The sequence below is a fragment of the Leptidea sinapis genome, chromosome 10 (genome assembly GCF_905404315.1).
Source record: "Leptidea sinapis chromosome 10, ilLepSina1.1, whole genome shotgun sequence".
Lineage (NCBI taxonomy): Eukaryota > Metazoa > Arthropoda > Insecta > Lepidoptera > Pieridae > Leptidea > Leptidea sinapis.
In genome coordinates, this window is record NC_066274.1 from 248,600 (window position 1) to 270,159 (window position 21,560).

General features: G+C 35.3%; 3 protein-coding genes across 3 annotated transcripts in view; 2 read left to right on the forward strand and 1 right to left on the reverse strand.

The window, feature by feature from the left end:
* LOC126966474 (transmembrane protein 132E) overlaps positions 1–15,075 on the forward strand; it is a 138,659-nt gene extending 123,584 nt beyond the window's left edge. Inside the window, exons 8-21 of the mRNA XM_050810545.1 lie at positions 4,111–4,312; positions 5,360–5,532; positions 6,324–6,492; positions 8,190–8,462; positions 9,103–9,237; positions 10,543–10,583; positions 10,689–10,890; positions 11,297–11,594; positions 11,726–11,828; positions 12,168–12,283; positions 12,367–12,656; positions 12,732–12,821; positions 12,895–13,058; positions 14,200–15,075. Of these exons, the coding sequence (XP_050666502.1) occupies positions 4,111–4,312; positions 5,360–5,532; positions 6,324–6,492; positions 8,190–8,462; positions 9,103–9,237; positions 10,543–10,583; positions 10,689–10,890; positions 11,297–11,594; positions 11,726–11,828; positions 12,168–12,283; positions 12,367–12,656; positions 12,732–12,821; positions 12,895–13,058; positions 14,200–14,214 (2,271 nt within the window). The 3' untranslated portion in view covers positions 14,215–15,075. The remainder of the gene's footprint in view (positions 1–4,110; positions 4,313–5,359; positions 5,533–6,323; positions 6,493–8,189; positions 8,463–9,102; positions 9,238–10,542; positions 10,584–10,688; positions 10,891–11,296; positions 11,595–11,725; positions 11,829–12,167; positions 12,284–12,366; positions 12,657–12,731; positions 12,822–12,894; positions 13,059–14,199) is intronic.
* The window catches only part of LOC126966553 (troponin C-like), a 208,543-nt gene that overhangs the window by 136,036 nt on the left and 50,947 nt on the right, over positions 1–21,560 (forward strand). The gene's annotated exons all lie outside the window — the stretch shown is intronic.
* LOC126966545 (39S ribosomal protein L16, mitochondrial) lies at positions 17,970–21,202 on the reverse strand. The gene is made up of 5 exons (XM_050810679.1): positions 21,037–21,202; positions 20,889–20,966; positions 20,649–20,806; positions 19,968–20,210; positions 17,970–18,236 (listed from the first exon to the last, which is right to left on the reverse strand). Exons 1-5 carry the CDS (start codon positions 21,062–21,064, stop codon positions 18,021–18,023), a joined length of 723 nt encoding a protein of 240 aa, XP_050666636.1. The 5' UTR covers positions 21,065–21,202; the 3' UTR covers positions 17,970–18,020.

Here is a 21,560-nt window from a genome sequence, read left to right on the forward strand (position 1 = left end):
GCCTTACTTTTTCTCATAAAAAATATAACTATTCTTTAAATACTAGCAAATTATTACGTAGATTTCTAGGTCTTATTCTATTCACATAATAGAAGTTCAATTGAATTTAAATATATCTTTATCTAAATAATGAAAATGGTCTTTGTTGGAGGCTCTTCCACGCCTAAACCACTGATCGTATCGACATGAAACTACCACAATTCGATGCGAAATTTATGAAGATGCTTTATGGCTACTTATTTTTTTTATTGTATTTGTAATAATATGAATAAAATTTTATTTACTCTGTTTTAAAATTCGCCCAGTGAAACGTGCGGGAACGGCTAGTAAGAAATTTTATTGAATTAGGCGTTACGAATGATGTAAGTTTTCTTTAGTGTTAAATCCGCCAATATTTGTTTTTAAAACAATTCGACACTTGTTTCGCCTCTACACGAGGCATCCTCAGAACGTGTTGTCTCTCCAAAATGTGTCGGATTTTGGAGAGACAAAAGTAACCTTAACACTAAAGAAAACTTAAATCAATTGTATACAGCTAAGGTATATAATTAAATTCAAGTCTTTCAAAAACTTAACCTCAATTTTATAATGTTGCAAGCTACAAGCTACATTGTTTCAATCGTTAATTACAATGAAAATCAAATTAACCTTATACGTAGAAGCTATAATTAGCAGACACTTAAAAAGAAATACACAAGTGGCGCGGCGTGCCATTTAATTCAGGTCACATTGAAATGGCAAGCTTTGGTGACCTAGCCTTGAGTCGGAAAGTATCGACATCAATATGAGAATAAGGCAAGTACCTAAATAATTAGAATATTATTATAATTATTATATATACTAGCTGACCCAGCAAACGTTGTATTGCCGATATTAAAATCGCGATACAAAAGTAACTGTTGATCGTAGATGGGTGAAAATTTGAAGTTGTATGTATTTTTTAATGCTGACTCATAATCAACAAATTAAAAAAAAATCGTGTGACCACCCTTAACATTTAGGGGGATGAAAAATAGATGTTGTCCGATTCTCAGACCTACCCAATATGCACTCAAAATTACATGAGAATCTGGCAAGCCGTTTCGGAGGAGTTCAAAGTTTAACACCATGACACGAGAATTTTATATATTAGATAGATATATGAGAATCACGTTACTATCCACGCCAATATGGATTCTGTCCACATTTTAGACCCATCCAACTATGGTGAATGGACAACGATAGCAACATCTTATATATAAAATTCTCGGGTCCCGGTGTTTGTTACCAAACTCCTCCGAAACGGCTAAACCAAATTTGTTTGAAAAGTTGTGTATATTCACCAATGGGAGGCTCCTTTGCTCAGGCTGCCGGCTAGATTATGAGTACCACAACGGCGCCTATTTCTGCCGTGAAGCAGTAATGTGTAAGCATTACTGTGTTTCGGTCTGAAGGGCACCGTAGCTAGTGAAATTACTGGGCAATTGAGACGTAACATCTTATGTCTCAAGGTGACGAGCACAGTTGTAGTGCCACTCAGAATTTTGGGGTTTTCCAATAATTCTGAGCGGCACTGCATTGTAATGGGCAGGGCGTATCAATTACCATTAGCTGGACGTCCTGCTCGTCTCGTCCCTTATTTACATAAAAAAAATATATATCGGGTAGGTCTGAGAATCGGCCAACATCTATTTTTATACCCCTAAATGATAAGGGTCACTCGCCCCTAAAAATTTGTTTTAATTTATTTTGTCAATTTTTTTTGTATCGCGATTTTAATACTATTCTATTCCATCCACAGATATAGATATATATATAATAGAGTTGCAAGATGGCAATCGAATATAATGTGTAGTACTGTAAATTTTGTACGATGTATTTGGTAGGTCTGAGAACCGGTCGTCATCTATTTTCTTAACCCCAAAAATTTTATCTATTGAATTTTTTTATTAATTTATATGGCAACACAATGTTTGCTGGGTCAGCTAGTAATATATAATATTATAATAGCTGCAAAGAGCTCAAAAAAAAAATCTTGCGGCCAATTGTAAATGTTACTCCGAACGCCGTAGAAGACTAAAAATAAAGCAAATCTCATTAAATATAAGGGTTGGTTGAGCCGATGAATTCCAAAACCCAAATCCCCTGCATAATACGGAATTGTTTATAGTAATTACCGACGGATGGCAGTTCTAATTGGAAAAGAAAAAATGTCCACATAAATAACTTTTAAGGCTCAGTCTGACAGCGGGCTGTCTAAATTAATGACAGAATGCGGGAATTTATGACAGAGAACCTCTATAACAACAAATATACGAAAAGAAGTTTTGAAAAAAAAACAATTGTATTATGCTTAAAGGAGACTATATCGATAAATAAAATTAGTTTAAAGAACACATTACGTATTCTCATGTTTACGTGATTGTACGTCCTACGTACAAACACGTAAGTTGCTACTTATATGTATATGATTATGAAAAAATATGAGATGATTTTACTTATCCTTACTTAATAACGAACTATTTTAAAAAAATGTGATTGGGAATAAAATTAATAAGGCAACACTCCCTACCATTATGCCATTCAGAACTTTTAGCAAAATTTTAAAAAATCTATTGAAAATTTTAAGTATTGTATACGTTATATAGAAGTTTAAGCAAAAGGAGAGATTCTGTTAAAAATCAGTAATTAAGTCTAGACTCGAAGATTTTAAGACGTAGTAAATTATGTGTTTCCTATAGTTTATCATAGACAATCTGTGCCAACTCCTTTACATTCTGGACGTTAGCCAAATAATGTTTTAGATAAAATAAGTACAAAATGAGCATCAACCTCGCTTAATATGTTATTATATTGACTAGTTTATTATTAGTGCTTGTTGGTAAAAGGCTAATTAGCATTTGGCGACAGTTTTCTACCATCGGTGTTGGTTTTCAAATTGACCTATCTGCTAAAGCTTTTATTCGAACAATTTGGAGATTGCCAAACTGACTACAAAAATTGCTTATTTGCTTGTGAAACTTATGTTACAATAAAAAAAGTATTTACAGGATTTAATTTCAGAAAGTGTTCTAAAAGAACCAATTTTAAGCACTAAAATCTCACCTTTTAACTTTTGTGAAGAGTTCTTCAGCCCATTGTACCTAAGAACATTAGCTTTCTGAACTAATTTCCGTATTCCCAATTTTGCATATCGTACAAAACGTTCAGAAAAAATCCTTTCGCCCCTTAATTGTCGAAGTTTTTAGAAATTGGCTATATGATCTCTACAGAAGCAATATTTCCGTTCATTTTATTCTACCGTCGCACATTTTCGGAAATTTCCATTCAGTTCTGCGCTAGAATCGAAAGCGATCACAAAACTTCTGAACGTATCGTACGGAAATCCAATTAATTTTTCCATTTCGTAAAAACTAATAGAAAAATGTAATGCGGCCGCACTAAAAAATTCTTTGTTCAGTCGGAATATATTTTATACCGATTTTATACCCACAGAATACTTGTTTTTTAAGAAACCATTCGACGAGGATAAACACGCCAATATTGGGTAAACTCCAAAAGGAATTGAACTTGCAACTCGTGGCTAAATCCAAGCACTCTTCAACATTTGACTAGTATGAATGTGATTCTTCAGTTCATTAAGGTTTTAAGCCTTTAGCTTCTCCAGATATTGATTTGATAATTAACATGGTTTCTGAATGGGTATAACTTCCTAACTATTATATTTGGGTATAACTACTATATAACATTGTACAATTAAACTTATTATTTAATAGCCTGAGGGCGGTCGCTCCATTCCCAATCTGTGGTATCATTTATGTCATAGTAACCTTTACCACACAAACGTTATGAAAGTCATTTATGTTATAGTAACCTTTACCACACAAACGTTTTTTAACAATTCTTTTGAATAACGTAATACTTTTGTTTTGAACATTTTCTGGGATCTTGTTGTAAAAGCATATACATCGCCCCACAAAAGACTTACTAACTCGACTTAGCCGAGTAAGAACAGAAATCACTGCGATGCAATTACCAGAAGAAATGGTAATAATCATTGCATCTTTCTAAACTGAGATAGTTTCTTAGAATGAACTCCATTCCAAATAGTGTTATCCTTTAACATTCTAGGTGTATGCACGGTTCCTAGCAAAGGATCACGACTCCGGCCGTGTGTCATACTTCGTATCACGTCGAACTTGGCTCAAGGTGACCGAACTGGTGCTGTCGCTGATGCGGGTTTCAGACCCGCGTATTGCCTCGCTGAGAAACCGTGTCCTGCAGGGTCGAAGTACTGGACGCACCGAAGTACAAGTACTGTCGCCAATCACAGGTAAATATAAAGCTCATATTGAAATTCATATATTTTTATTCAAAATAGCATTTTTTAAATCACTCATTGAACGTTGAAAATCTATATCTACCCATTGGAAAATATTACATGCGTAAGACTGCGGAAAACTGACTCAATAAACCCGGCGGGCTTTTTTTGTTTTAAATAAAGCGCGATAAAATTAATTAATTCAATAGCAGTAGCTTCATACCTAAGGTGTAATATAATTAAGAAAGTCATTTATGTTCTATTAACTTTTACCACATTCTTTAAATATAAGAGAGGCAAACGGGTAAGAGGCCCACGTGATGTAGTGAGGCAACCGCCCAAGGACATCCACAACAACAGGGGTCAAGGGATGCGTTGGTGGCAGATACTGCTACTGGTAGTTGATTCCACAAAGTGAGAAATTCCTCGCAAAAGGCGTGGTAGTAGAATGACAGACGTCTACATGATGGAGGTAGAATCTCGCATTTTGACGTAATGTCCTGTGGTGGAAATCGGCTGCTGGTATTAACTCGAACAACTCCTCTGATCACTCCCCGTGATAAATACGGTAGAACATCCAGAGAGAACCCACATCTCTACGCAATGCCAAAGAATCAAATCGATCGGAGAAGACTTGATTGTCGACGATTCCAATCGCCCAAAAAAAGACTATCTCAGCAGAACAAGTATAAGTTTGTTCAGAACAAGCAATGAAAGCGTGCTTACGAGCTAGCCCTAGTAATAGTTATCTTCTCAATTATCTGTATATAGCTATCGGTATCTCTCGACAGACAAGGTGTTCACCTACAGAAAAGATTTCACCATTAAAACCGATCGATCTTTTTTATATTTCCTAGTTGGGAAGACTTTAAATTTACCCTTGTAGAGGCGAAATCGTGATGGGCGTATTATATTAGTTTTAAAAAAACTTCGTTTATATTTTACGTTAGTTAAAAAAATGCATGCAATCGAAATAATTAAATTGGTAAACTAAATAGACACCTACATGTTACAGATAATAATTATATATAAACGTAATATTGTGTGTATATATTTCAGGACGCGTAATTGGCCTGCGCGAAGTACGCGTGGTAAACGATAAAGTTTCCATAACCCGATTGTTAGTTCGAGTCATTTCCGGATTGCAATTAAACATTTCACCCGATACAGCGATTGAGAATGGATATGTATCAGAAACTACTGTTACCAGGAGACTGACAGCACAATATCAGGTACATTAAGTTGTGAACTTCTTTTGACTTTTGTATTTTAATTTTAAAATATCACAACGATTGCATGAAAATGTTTAGTAGGTTTGTGACTAGTCAGTCGCTAATTACTTCACCAATAGTGAACAAGTCTTTTGAATTACGTTTAAATCGGGAAGCTGACAAAGATTCCTTTATTTTCCCTGTATTTATGTTTTGAATTATTTTATTTATGAAATTAGGTATTGGTTTAAAAACAAAACAACTCGAGGAATCAAGTATTTAATAAAAATAACAATCTGTTTAGATTTGAAAGAGCGACATCTCAAGTCATATTCCTAATATGCAATTATTGTGGTTGAGCAGGTTATTGGCTGTAAAGTAGATTCTGTAGATAGAGCCCCAACCTGAGAGTTGACCACGACATATCAAGATTTACGATCGATGCGTTACTCGGACGATTGGCTGAGAAGGAAAGAGCGTTCAGACGGAACAAGAAAGGCGCGGGTTCGAGACCCGCGTCGTTCGTAAATTTTGATATAAATTAAATCTGTATTTTTTAATCCCAGAAGTGAGGGATATCACTTAAAAATAACAAACTGTCTATATTTTATTATAATAAATAAGTATAGGATATTGTCTCCAAAAGAAATATTTTGTTAAAGAATGCCACTTGCTTCTATCCTTACAAACCTCAAGTGCTTCCTCTAACTTCATTACTCTTTTCATACATGCTCGCCTGTTCCGGGTGCTTCTATATTTTATTTCATGGTTTAAAAAAATTCTATAAAGAGAACTACTTATTGCAATTACAGGAGGGTCTTCTAGACATAGACATTGAGTTTTCCGATGGGACCCATACAGCTCTGCGTGATGTGGCCACTTCGGACTATCACCTTCTGGTCGAGAGCTTGGATATTGAAGTCGTGGCCTTTGCGCCCATGCTAGCCTCAGTGCATCCCCGAGTAATTGCAGTTGGCGAAGGTAAATGAGCAGCATTTTTTCCAATTAATATATGAGTATAATACATCGAAAGCTGCTTTAATTAGTTTGCATATTTCCACGAGCTCGTAAAGTTCTTCAAAAAGGATCACTTGAAATGAAATGTTTGATACAAAGCTCTATCATAATAAAGGCCTTACAGTTTTAAACATGTCTGTTTTAATATTACGTGGTCTCAATAATACACATAGGCGATTATAAGTAGATATGTCATAAATGTTTGATATAATTTTGAAAGTGGGAGAGTCACGCTGCTGTCTTATGACGTCAGCACAATCGGGCCAGACTCGTCCGGGTTACTTACCACACTCGCACCGAATACCGGCGATAAGTAGCGGCCTAGTGCCGCTATGTTTCGCATAGGTTAGTGTCGAAGACCGGAGGCCATTCCGCCCCGTCCTTTGACCGCGTGCAACGCAGAGCAGCTCGAATTGTCGGGGACCCAGTACTCTGTGAACGGCTGGATCACTTGGCGTTGCGTAGAGACGTCGCTTCATTGTGTGTCTTCTACCGCATTTATCACGGGGAGTGTTCCGAAGAGCTGTTCAACCTGATCCCTGCCGCCGAATTTCACCTTCGCATGACACGCCACAAGTTACGATATCATCCCCACCATCTGGATGTGTGGCGGTCCTCCACAGTGCGGTTTTCAAGGAGCTTTCTTCCTCGTACCACGAAGCTGTGGAATGAGCTTCTTTGTGCGGTGTTACCGGGACGATATGACATGGGTACCTTCAAGAAAAGCGCGTACACCTTCCTTAAAGGCCGGCAACGCTCTTGTGATTCCTCTGGTGTTGCAGGAGAGTGTGGGCGGCGGTTATCACTTAACACCAGGTGACCCGTACGCTCGCTAACATGAACAACAATGCAAATTGGTGTCTTACTTCTCAATAGATAGTACTATTATTATTATAGTATTTTTTTTGTCTATCATAAAAATCTGAAATTAAAATTTTAAAAACTGTTGCTCAGTAACAATTTGCACCAGTTTTATTAACAAATCTTTTTCATCGGTTGGTATCACGCTTATATCATAGAATATCTTACAATTACTATCTCACAGTAACAAGTTGGTCGGTTGAACCAATTTAGTGGCGCGTCATGATTCTAGTATCTGTATGGTGTCTAGTTCGGTAGCTTATGGACCTTTGTGTCCCGCTGAAATATAGCCCAAATAGCAGCAATTTTAAATTATCATCATCACCAGCCGGAAGACGTCCCCCAAAGATTTCCACGACGATCGGTAATGCGCTGCCCTCATCAAACATATTCCAGCGATCTTGACCAGATCGTTGGTCCATCTTGTGTGGGGCCTACCAGCACTGCGTCTTCCGATACGTGGTCGCCATTCCAGGACTTTACTGCCCCAACGGCCATCTGTCCGTCGAACTATGTGCCCTGCCTACTGCCACTTCAGTTTCACAATCATTTGGACTATGTCGGTAACTTTGGTTCTACTACGGATCTCCTCATTTCTGATTCGATCTCGCAAGGAAACTCCGAGCATAGCCCTCTCCATTGCCCTCTGAGCGACCATGAGCTTTCTCATAAGGCCCATAGTTAGCGACCACGTCTGTGTCTAAGTCATCACTGGCACCACACACTGGTTGAAAACCTATGTCTTCAGACACTGTGGTATTTTAATTTATTTTAATTTTAACTAACAACTTTATATTTAGGTAGCGGAGAGTTACTGCGTGTTACTCTTCTAACTCCCGACCAATGCCGATCGGGACCGATACGTCGTGTGGCATTGCCTGGCAAAGGCGACACCAAGACACCAGCAAATATAAAGAACATCCCTGGAGCTCTGGCGACCGCAGCCGCCGGCGTGGATGTTGACTTCAGCGGTAGTGACGCACCACAGAGACCAGACACGCCACAGAATGACGACATTATGGCGAGAGGCGGAATTAGGACAGGAATGAACGATCTACAAGATCTGCTGAAGGGTAACACAATGTTATTTCAATCAAAAACTGTTCGAAATAAATTGTACCGCAATTATAATATTGGGTAATTTGATTACCAACCTAAATACTAAAGAAATATTAAAAATTCATTATGCCCTTTTAACCTTAGATCATTTATAACTCTAGATAGACTGTGACAGCTGTGAAAACGTCGTAAAAAATTGATGTTGACTGTTAAGTTAACCTCTATTTTGAGCAATACACGAAAACTAACACAAAGTGACAAATCGCGAGTGTAAGACGCAGCTTGTCACGCACACAAAAATAAACACTAATAAACTGGCCTGTTTTCATCTGTTGTCTAGCAGCAAGAGACTATCTAGACATATAAATTAGCTAAAGTTTTATCAATTACTCAGTCTGTATTAACGAAATACCATATACATCTACTTACATATTATTATGAATGTTCACAATATGTTCATATACCTGCATTGATGTTCTATAAAAAAAAAATATTGGAAAAGCAGTCACGTCACCTTGTGTTAAGTGATCACCACCGCCCACTTTCTCTTGTAACACCAGATGAATCACAGGAGCGTTGCCGGCCTTAAGGGAGGTTTACGCTCTTTTTTTGAAGTAACACAGGTAGTATTTAATACATAATCTCTAATTCCAGACATATCCCGGATAAAGGACGAGAATAATCATAATCCCACAGTGCAAGCACAACAGTACGGCTCCATACATCGTCCGAACTCTTTGCAACATCCACGCCATATTGTACAGAAGAACGAATCGCAGGTACAAATCGGTAAGTCTATACAATTTAAGGCCGAAACTACGAAATTCAAACGTCTATCACTACACAATTATATCAAAAAGTAGTTATGAAGCTATTTAACTAATCTATGGCGGAATAAATCGAGTTACTCATGGTGGCTGGATGATCCTGCTATCAAAAACTATGCTTCATGTTTTTAAAATTAAATATATATTTTTATAATAGTTAGACGACCTGACTACTAAGCTAGAGGTCCCGGGTTCGAATCACGGTAGGTGCAATCATTTATATGATGAATATTAATGTTTGCTTCCGAGTTATGGATGTTTATATGTATTTATGTATGTTTAAGTAAGTATATTTGTACCCATAGTACAGCCTATGCCTAGTTTGGGGCAAGATAATTTGGATAACAATGTCTCAATATTAAAAAAATCGTCAGTATAATGGTCATATAAATTATTTGTGTGTGTGTGTGTGTGTGAGGATTAATGCATCTACTGTACTCAATAACGTTTTATTATTTACCTACTCGTGTAAGACGTTGAGTATATGTTTGCTTGTTCGATTTGTTCTATCACTTTTCATAAATTGTACATAATTAAAATCATTTGTAAAACGATGACAGTAAATGTTGATTTTAAAACTAGCAAAGAGTTTCTTGCCATTTCTTCTCATTAAATCCCAAATTAATTGTCCAAAGTTGTGGTAAATGGTAAAAACAAAAACTTTTGACATTCGTAACTGTCATTTTCTTAACTAAATAAATCAAGTTATTTTGATTTGATTTTCAAATCATCCTATAAACGATTCATCGTTTAGAGGCAAATGCAAACTGTATCAGTAAGTAGTTAGTACAAGTAGAAGAGTTCGTTATTTGCTTTGTCCAAGTTGTCAACATAATTCTAAGTATGTTTGTTGCATCATTTTACATATTATATTGTAATTGAAATTATTTGTAAATCTATGGAAATGTTAATCTTGATATAAAAGAGTGGCAATGAGTTTCTTGCTACTTGAAATGAAATGAAATGAAATATATCTTTATTGCACACCACAAAATAATTAACCATAACAAAAATCGAGACTACAAAAAGCAATAGGCGGCCTTATCGCTTAAGAGCTATTTTTACCAGGCAACCTGTAATGAAGTTGTTTAAGTTGAAAAGATAACAGAAGGTGGTGTTATAGATACTTCTTCTCATTAGCTCAATCCTTTACGAAGTACCGATAGATTCAATAAGAAAAATATTTTTTTGACATTTATAAGTGTGATTTCCGTGACCTACATGAATAAAATTATTTTGATTTGATTTGAATTCATTTTTATTTCAGGCATGACCGTGCTACTGGGCGCCTTCTGTTTAGCTATCATGGTTAGTTATTTATTCATTAACACTCTGACGTATCATCGGCAGAAAAGATCACTAATGTTCATCCAAAAAGTTATTTATAAGCGATTCTAAGAATTTTTTTTTCAGGTTTTCGTGGTATCTTGCATGGTCTATGCTTACCGGTTAAAGAGAGTTAACAGTTTCAATGGAGGTGATTGTCACAATAATACATCGGCAATTGAAAGTGGACGTATACAAGTAACAAATTTAGTTGGAACCACACTCGGCATCGCCAAAGAAAAAGCAACAAGGGAATCAACCACAAACGCACACGACTGGGTCTGGCTTGGTGAGGGATATATTAAGTTATAACTTATGTTTTTTTAATGATAATTAGGGGCGAGACGAGCAGGAAGTTCAGCTGATGTTCAATTGATACGCCCTACCCATAACAATGCACTGCCGCTCAGGATCTTGAAAAGCCCAAAAATTCTGAGCGGTACTACAATTTTGCTCTTCACCTTGAGACATAAGATGTTAAGTCTCATTTGCCCAGTAATTTCACTAGCTACGGCGCCCTTCAGACCGAAACACAGTTATGTTAACACATTACTGCTTCACGACAGAAATAGGCGCCGTTGTAGTACCCATAATCTAGCCGGCCTCCTGTGCAAAGGAGCCTCCCACTGGTAAAATTGGTTATATATATTGTTTCCAATCTCGAAATCAAAAACTTAAAAGTAAATATTTTCCAGGGAGGGCAACTATGGAGAAGAATGGAAACCGCCATCCAGTGAACAGGAATTCAATGCAGCCATGCGATAATGGAAACAATAATCAAGAAATGCGCATAACCTCAAATCCCCTCAATTACAATTATGTAGACCCCGATGACGCAATTCGTGACAATGGCAACGTAATGGTGACAAGCTTTGACAACCCTAACTCAATTGAACTGCCATCACAAAATGAGAAAAGGGTTATCGACTCTACCACTTACTGCAAGAAACCTGCGAAGCATACGCGGCAAAACTCCGGAGACGGTCATTGGCAGTAAGATTATCATTGCCATCATTACTTGCATGATTCATACCAGCCTCATGGACATACTTACATACTGCGCCAAATAGATTTTTGCTAATTAAGTGATGAATTTTAGGATAATTTACTATTTTCTATTTCAGTGGAGACTCTAACAACCAAGAAGAATATCGACCTCCTGTTCCTCCGCACAGAAACACAACAAATCAATCTCAAGTTCCAGTGCCACCTCGCAACTTCAATAAAGTAATTAAATGTATATTTTTTTAATCTAAAAATATAAAGACATAGTAGGTATTAAATGTTATTCTTATCAAATAATCAAAGCCAATCATTAGATTCGTAAATACGAGAAACTGAAAAAACAGTTTCTGTGCTACTAGTTTATGTACCTACTCTTTGTACCTGTGCCATTTTGAACTGCACATGAAATGCAAAGAGGATATAAACACTACGTACATGAACCAATAAGGAAAGCAATGTACTAATTCAATAACTTTATTTCAGACCATCATAAAAATGTCCTCTATAATATTCGGGCAATTATACGCAAAACTTCATAAAAATGAAAAAATATTGTTTCAGATTTTGCCAGACACAGTTATGCCACCTTCCCGACGTAGTCACTCCAGAAATAATAAGAAACACGAACAGCCTGAACCAACCAAAAAATCCCCAGAGATTAATCGTCGGTCAGACAGGTAAAATTCAACGATTTCTTTAACTATCGAGCTCCATACATATGCAATCATTTAAAATACATGTTTATAATTTAATATTCCAGAGTTATTAATTTAAATAAATCCGAAATGCCCTACATGTCGAATCGAGAACTAAAAGATGACTATAAACGCGACTCTTATCCACTCCGTCTGCGCAACAACTTTGACGATCCCATGGAAAACCTGAATAAAGATGACTGTGCTAAATTATTTGAGTTTGATAATGATGCTCCGCTTATTATGGAAAACAAGGACTTTAGAGAAATAGTTGGGCTTAACAGAGGAACTGACGACTCACGACGGACTTTCACAAAGCCGGCTAGTCCAGACTACATGCTCGACTCTGGAATTGGTAAGGATTATTCAAAAACAATAAAATTTTATTCTCAGATTTAAGGATCTCATAAATTCTTATATTTCTTTTCAGGTTTACCTGACATGCAAATACGACACAAAAGTAAGTCCAAGGAAAGTAATAACAAGGGAGATTTTGTTGAGCTGCCAGGTCAAAATAAAGGTATTATTTTTTCAGATTAAATTTCTCAATTTTGGAGTTACCATTTTTGTACTAATAACACTATTTAATACAGGGAATGGGTCCTCGGAAGTTAAGCGAGCTACGATTGTCGGAAACCCGATGTATTCCCGTGGCGAAGAGTCCGAAGGGCGAGTAGATGCTCCAGTGGAGTCCCTTGGCCTCGACGACTTGCACATGGATTATGATCAGATCATGCATTATTTCCATAACCTTAAGGTATAAAACGCTACCACACACCGTCCTACCATGCTTCTAGTGTAGACGTTGCTGTGTCGCTTACATCTATACCCACTCGGGAAGCGATTGCGTCGCGCAATTAGATCATATCGTTATTCGATGTAACTACTCTACTTATGAATTATAGAGCCTGACTTTTGGAGCATTTAATAAACTAGATTAGTTTAGTATTTTATATAAATACGTTTTATACAAATTTATAATGACGTGCAGTATTATAATTATCTATAGAGGGAGATGTAGCTATGCATTATCGTTCTACTAACGAATTCGATAACTAGATTGCAGCAAACAATATCCACGCCTTGAATACTCAATCACCTTTACTGTATTACCAATGTCATTTAGTGCATTTAATAGTTCATTCCTTAAATTTCATTTAGTTGACTGCTAGTATAATATTTATTTCAATTACTTCTAGATTTAGCACCAGTCCACTATTTCACAGTGTGAGTATACTTATGTATACACGCAAGAAGTTATACTTCTTTGGCGTAACAAAACAAATCCTTAAAATTATTAATCGTCGTGCTATTCTACGTTTAAGAACAATATTGTAAAAATCATGAAATAAATTATTAAATATTAACGAATACGGCTGTATTGGCTTGAACCCTTGCCTGCCCTAATAATGGACGAAGAAACCAAAAAAGTTAATTATTGTCGCAAACGTCAGAAAATTTCTGAAAACTTTTATTTTTAGATATCGTTGTGCGCGCGCAACTTATTAGTCAAAGAAGTTTATCTTCAAAAAGGTACAAACGTCATTATGTTTTCCTTTTATGTCAATGTAATTTTGCAGTTATAAACCTATTTAAATACTATTGAAATATTCTTTTGTTGTATTTTGGTTTGGTTTAGTCTTGTTACCAATGCTCTAAATAAATAAAACAAACAATCAACGTAATTTGTCAGAAATGTGTCAAATGTCAATAATTGTTAATTGTCAATGTTTATAAGATTATATTTTTAAATAACCAACTTCAACCTGTTACAGTGATGCGCGCGCATCTTAAAATTTCACTCTCATCATTTTTTCATAACGCGCCTAAAGATGTATAACTTCAATAAAAATTTTGCTGCAAACTATAACTTACGTCGATTTTCAAATCTTTCACAGGAATCAAACGCCTGAGTAGAGCTGATCATTGCAAAGATCCGGCAGATATTGTCTACGTTTAATTATCAGCATATCAGCAAAGCTACAATCGACGTATACAATGAACCCTCAGTTACCACCGGGGTAGCCGCCGGGCTAGAAGATGCTACTGTTGATACACACAACAACCAACAGCCTAATTACGATACGCACATCTATGAAAACATCGATATTAGTGTTGCACCAACTAAAATGCTATGCGAGTCGATCGCTCATAAAAATAATTTTATGAAAACACAACTTAAGTTTCTTCTGGAACACTTAAGCGAATCGTATGAGTAAAGTTGTTGCTGGTCAATGTATTATCTTCTAGACAATATGTGTCTAAAATTGGATCCTTGCAGTGATCGAAAACGATTAAAAAAAACTCCTTTGAACGTATACTTATACTAACGTTTTACGTATTTACTCTAGTCATCAACAAAGTTGCACATATAGTTTGGTGTTATTACGACGTACTTATGTGCATGTAGTTAATACTCGGAACAATATAATATATTATGTACCATGTTTATATTGTTGTAGATAGTGGTGTACCTACACGCGTTATTTTGTCGATAAAATTAAATTATTCTATTGTAACCTTATTGGTATTATCAATTCGCCTAATTACTCGAGCTTTTAGCCGTTGAAATTATTAAAATACCATATGTTACAATTTTTCAATATAGAATGTACATAATTTGCTAGATGATGTGAAACCGCTACCTCACTTTAAGTATAGCTTAGCATTATTATCATGTGCAGATTTAATATAAGAGCAATTAATGCATGTGTCAGTACTCACGTGAGCAAATAATATTACAGATTAGTACATTTCCTTATATCCGATTTTACGATTTATAAAGACATTTTTATATCTTTTCACGGAAAAAAAAGTTGCGTCAAATAATGAGAAGTACTACTGAAAGAGATTAAACGAAATAATGCTTTCTCTGAGGAAAATATTCTGTAAAAGCTACCCTACATTCCCTTTATGTGTTTCTGATAGGTAACATTAATAATTTATTGTATCCTCTTATATTTAGGCTGTAAGACTGCGACATAATGCCAGTGTTTAGAAAATGTATGTAGTTGCCTAATTTAAATTTAGTATTATAATTAAAAACTAGTCAAATTTAATATGATAGTATATAATGGGCTATTTATATTTTATTTGCTCAAATCTACTGTTAAAAAAACACGGAAATACATTTCGTTCCTGTTACTTTACCACCGTATTTAGTTCAAAGTTTTGGGCCTAACCAATATCTTCCATTTTTCTTAGATTTGATATTATAAGCACTTGATATAAATTATAAACACATAGATATGGATTAATATGTAATGTGATAAACACGGCTACAACGGTTAAGGGAGCATTCATTACTTACGTGAGACGTATTTTATTTTTCATCACTCCCTCACCTCTAAGTGAGATTTCGTGAGATTTTACTCGACCTCCCCGCCCCTAACTCTTACGTAAGATTATCAAAATGCATATTTTAAATGTAAATTACTTTGCGTGTACTTAATGTGCGTTAGATTTGTTGACTAACAATTTGAATAATTATAATTATTAACAAATATCAGTTTCTGACAATTTCTTATGGAAAAAAATAACTTGATATTTGCCGAGACCCGTCTCCACCACGTGAGGTTGGGTGAGATTCGGTTCTCACTCTCTCGCCTCACGTAATTAATGAACGCCGCCTAAGTGGTAGGCAGCCTAAGTAAATGTTAAAGCCATATCATATTCTGAAATATAGTCGCTTGTATAGTTAATGTATACATTAATGATTATTAATTTATTGAAATGTAAATTGCATTTATATATAAGTTATAATTAAGGCTTTGTAAATATTGTTACGATGTTATATAATTTATAGACTGTGTGTGCCCTCTGCACAATCTCTCTATAAGAAATATAGATGTATAAATGTTGTAGATGCGCTTAAAAAATTGGAAAGTTAGCCTGGACTCGGATTGCCATAGTATTGTGTCTGTTATAATTCTACACTCATATTAAATGTTTTCAGCTCGTGTTTGTGTATTGATGTCTTCTTAGAAATCATTAATTTCGGAATATTATAAAAAAAATATTCTATACTTATGTAATTTTTGAACTGTCATAAATTGTTTAAGCATTTCAAACATACAGAATACAGTTTGTTTTTGTTACTTATGCCAATATAAAGTTTATTACAATTATTTATAAATACTTATTGTATAATTTCTGAGGCTTACCACTGAGACCCTTTAAATTGTCAAATAATAATCTACCTATTATTAAAACATACATAAATATTTGAGTTTCATTTTAGTTCCATTACAACAAGACTCAAGATTGCGCTTTTACCACAAAAAGCCTCGTCTAGTATGGCAAATCTGGGTCTCGAAATCGCAAGCAATTCCGCGGTTATCTGGAGGGCAAAGCCAAATTGACTTCGAAGGTGTCATTAATAGAGCACGGCAATACTTCAAGCTGGCACATATGGAGTAATTACTGGCGCATCCTATTATCCCCTCGAACCATTTGACCGCGTGCAACGCAGAGCTGCTCGAATTGTCGGGTACCCAGTACTCTGTACATAAGTTGACGTTGCGTAGAGATGTCGCTTCATTGTGTGTCATCTACCGCATATATCAAGGGAAGTGTTCCAAAGAGCTGTTTGATCTAATTCCTGCCGCCGAGTTCCACCTGAACGCAACAGTGGATGTGTGGCGTTCCTCCACAGTGCGGTTTTCAAAGAACCAAGCCTTGGAATCTTCCTTTTGCAATGCTTCCAGGACGATATCACATGGGTACCTTCAAAAATGCGCGTATACTTTTTTAAAGGCAAGGACACACTAGTGATTCCTCTGGTGTTGCAAGGTGGGCGGCGGTGATCACTTATTGAATTCAAATAGTTTATTTCTCAAAATAGGATAACTGCATCACTTTTTGAAGTCAAGAAAATATACAGATAATAGAATAATACAGTCCTACTGCTTATAAATTAAAATAGTATGCAGACCTTAAAATTACTTACATTGCTTTAATCCCATGCACTTTTATCTGTTATATAATCTTTAATAATTGTATAATAAGCTTTTTTTAAAAGTTTCTGTTTAACAAATATTTTAAACTTTTTTAATTGTAGATTGCAAATTTCTTCAGGGATTTAATTATAAAAACGGACACATTGTCCCCTGAATGATTTGTCTATTTTCGTTAGCCTTGTGTGAATCAGAGCAAGATTATGTTTATTTCTAGTGTTGCAGTTATGAATGTCACTGATTTTTTTAAAACGATCTATATTTTTATGCACAAATATTAGGTTTTCAAATATGTATTGACATGGTACTGTTAATATGTTGATCTCCTTAAAGTTATCTCTCAACGAATGTCTAATGGACAGATTGTAGATTGCTCGAACAGCTTTTTTCTGCAGCACAAAAATCGATTGAGTATCAGCAACGTTTCCCCACAGTAATATACCGTAAGACATTACAGTATGGAAATAACTAAAATATACGTCACGTGCCGTGTCTTCGTTTGTGAGCTGGCAATTTTTCCTTACAGCAAATGCTGCAGAACTAAGTCTATTCGCCAAACCAGCTATATGTGGACGCCATTGGAGTTTTGCGTCTGAAGTAATACCCAAAAAACTGGTGTCTACAGTTCCAACTTAACATCAGGTGACCCATACGCTCGTTAGTCCTCCCCTCCATAAAAAAAACAAAGACTTTTGGATGTCAAAACTACAGAATAAAAATTAATATTTCAATTTAATATCTACACTTATAACAATAACACTGTATTACATATATTTTCCAAACCAGCGTTGATCTGATTTAGACAGATGCCTACAGCATCCACCAATATTGTTCTGAATTAAATATTTCATAGTGAATTTATTTAGGTTATTTTCCTCCCTCCATTGTTCTTCAGCTGCTTTCTTTATCATAATCTCTTCAGAAACAGGCTCAGCTTGAAAAGGCAATCTTTCAGCAATTATCCGCAACATATTATATGCCTGGAATAAACAATGTCTTTAAAATCACTATAAAAACACATTCCGCATAACAGACGGTGTCTCAATACGCACGCACACATGATTAACATGGCCGCTAAGAAATCTTGGGAAGACAAAACTATGGAGTGCCATGCCATATGTTGCTGAGACTGGTGACCATCTGAGTTAAATTAGCTGCCCCACGCCGTCCGCTTCGTCAATCTTTTTGTATGTACCATTCCTAGCTCTCCTCCAAAACATAGGTATAAATTTCAAGAAGTGATAGAAGAGTAACTTAGTGGTTACTCTTCTATCACTTGTTTTGTGCCTTAGAAGTTGAAATCTCAGATCAGGATTTTTAGCTCTGGAGTTAATCCAAGTATACAGTTAAAATTCTACACTTTTATATCACCCCGTTTTGATAGCCAATTATGCAAACATGTATATTATAATATGTATAAGTAAAACTGACAATAGCATGATGAAAGTGCAAAAAGGATTTTTTTTTTAAAGTGGCGAGATGAGCAAACCTAGCGAGAAGAAGTTGACTTGATGGTAAGTGACACTCAGTGAGTTGTCACTGAGTGTCATTGTTAAGTGTATACCAGTTTTTTCCTACCTACATTGCCCTTCAAATGGAAATACAATAAATCTAGGACACTACTGCTTGATGTTAGAATAAAAAGTTTAGTGTTATGTCCTGCCTTTTACAATGCAGTGTCCACTGGATACACCAAGTTTCTTTGAATCCAATTCGACTTTAACTTACAGATGACTATGGTATCCCTTGACATTTCGAAACAGTACTACAATACTAAGCAAAACTATAGTGTTGAAACTGCATCTTTGAAAATATGTTTTCAAATTCATGTCTTTTTATTTTGCTCCTGTGGTTTCTCAAGTGTGTGCTGTGCTATTCATACACCATCAGGTTACCTGTATGTACACTTGCATATCTCCTCTACCATAAAAGACATTCTGAAGGGAGATTTTGATAAAAACTACAAATTCTTTTGGTCCTTTTTGAAGAATACCAAAACACCAAAAGAGTCCTGCATAGCATATTAAGTCCAATAGGTCAAATCATTAATAAGCAGTAGAAAAAATGTTGAATATAAAAGAAACACCAGATTTCAAAGGCTTAGGATACAAGTTATAATAACCTGTATTCTACACCCAATCAAAAAGCTCTTGTGAAACCCATAGAATAGTAGTTATGAGAAAATCATAACTTTGCAGTTCTCAAAGGGTTTTTATGCAGTACTCACAACCAACTGCCTATCCTTATCTCATAATTTCGATGACTGCCTTCCATCATGTCCACCGGAATGGCCATGCTAAATACAATACTTTCTGTTAAAATCACAAGGTAAGCTATGGGATGGAGGTTCATAATTATTTCCATAATTTTGAAAAGCGGGTTTGTATTTGATTTGGCATATAAGCTGTAAGACTTCTTTAGGGAATAGAAGGACAAGGGCTGACTTCCCTGAGTCCCAAATCTTTCAGGTAGAATTGCTAATAGACACCAAGTATAAGACATCCCACACAGAGAAGTTGAAAATACCTTCTAAAACAGAGGAATTAACATTGGTTATTGTCATCACATGCAAGATGTTTCTGAAGCATATAATTGAAATATAATGATATCAAATCATTGCAAACTCTTCAAATTGTAGTAACTAGTTCAATAAGGCTTTATGGAGTTAAAAGTATAAACCAATAAAAATTGAAAAATCAGCCCGCACTTACTTCTGCATATTCACATTTTCCTCCAATTTCAAAAATGATTCTTCCCGCTTTTACTGGTGTGCAGTAATGATCAATTGCACCTTTACCACCACCCATTCGTTGTCCCTGTCCTTTCTTGGTTACAGGTTGCCATGGAGGCTCTACACGCCAGATAGCAAACATTCTCTTCATGTCTAGTCTTCTAGCTACTTGCAAACGAATCATTTCAAAATGTTCATGCCGTAATCTCCCTCCACCAGTTGCCTAAAATACAATTGAAATTAAAAATATGACAGTGTTCACAATGAACAAAAGAAAAATTGATATCTTCTTAAAGATGTAAATTTCGTCTGTCTTAACAGGATTAGATATAATTATAGTTTCTTGTGTAGTTGAGGTGTCGTGTGCAAGTAGTTGAAGTAGAATAGAGTGAATGAATGAATGTTGTATTTCACAGATAGATGAAGGATGAAGTATGATTGACAGAGTAGGTAAATGGATTAATATTAGAGTAATTGTTTGATAGGTTTAGGTGTATGGCTCAATATAATAATAAAATAAAATTAAATCCAGTTGACGATACGAAATCCGGCATCCGACAGATAGTAATAAGTAACACACATCTAAATTATAATAAATATCTGGTGATTGCAGAGAATGTATTATAACATATATATATATTATATTAATGTTAACACATACCACAACACCATACTGTTTTAATTGTAATGTGTTATGTAAAGTTTCTGGCCCTCTCATATACCTCAACCGCTTCTGCATTTTCGGAGGTTTGATATTGGATGGATAGAGAGGGACTTTGTCCATCATTTTAAGCCTTGGTCTCTCGGGTATTTCAATGTCTAAAAAACAATAACAATAATAAGATTTTGCACTTTTCACAATATAATGAAGCTGAGGTTTAAATTTGGTAGGCTACATTACCGTCATAATTCTTTGGTGGTGGAAAATATTTGATACCCGCACTGTATAGTATTTGAATTTTTTCTGGACGTAAATAACCTGAAAAATAGAGACATCTAAATTATATTTATTCATTATAATAAATCTCGACTTCTTTTGTATTACGTACTTAAGACTGCTCGCGGTAGTGAGAACATAATTATTTTATTTATAATTTACTTTATTTTTATTTAAATCTAATACATTACATACTACATTAAAATATTCACTAAAAGTAAAATATCAATAATAAATTAAAAGCGAAAAAAACAGCTAGGTACCAAATGTCTATATGAACTGTCAACTGTCAAGACTCAAGCACTCAAGATTACGTCAAAACTCTTTCAAGACACAGTAGGAAGAATAGACCACCACAATTTAGCCATTTCACATAAGTCGACCACCCAGCAGTATTTGTTTTTTATAACGGTATTGATCGGTACTAAGATTTCACCAAGTACTATTTTCTATAATTGGCATACAAAATATAATTATTTCATTTATTGAATTTATGCACTTAGTGATTCTACTGATATTAGTGATGATTATTCTTTTTAATATATTTACACAGAATACATATTTAAAAAAGATATAGAGAAAGATTTTTTTGTTGAGGTTTGGCGGAGAACTTCAGAAGGTAGGTATAGAATAGTA

Coding starts and splice junctions, on each gene's coding strand:
- LOC126966545 (XM_050810679.1), bottom strand. CDS start 21,064: ATGTTCTCACTACCGCGAGCAGTCTTAA. Junction 20,807..20,888: donor ACCACCAAAGAATTATGACG/GTAATGTAGCCT, acceptor ATTGTTTTTTAG/ACATTGAAATACCCGAGAGA. Junction 20,211..20,648: donor TAAAACAGTATGGTGTTGTG/GTATGTGTTAAC, acceptor ATTGTATTTTAG/GCAACTGGTGGAGGGAGATT.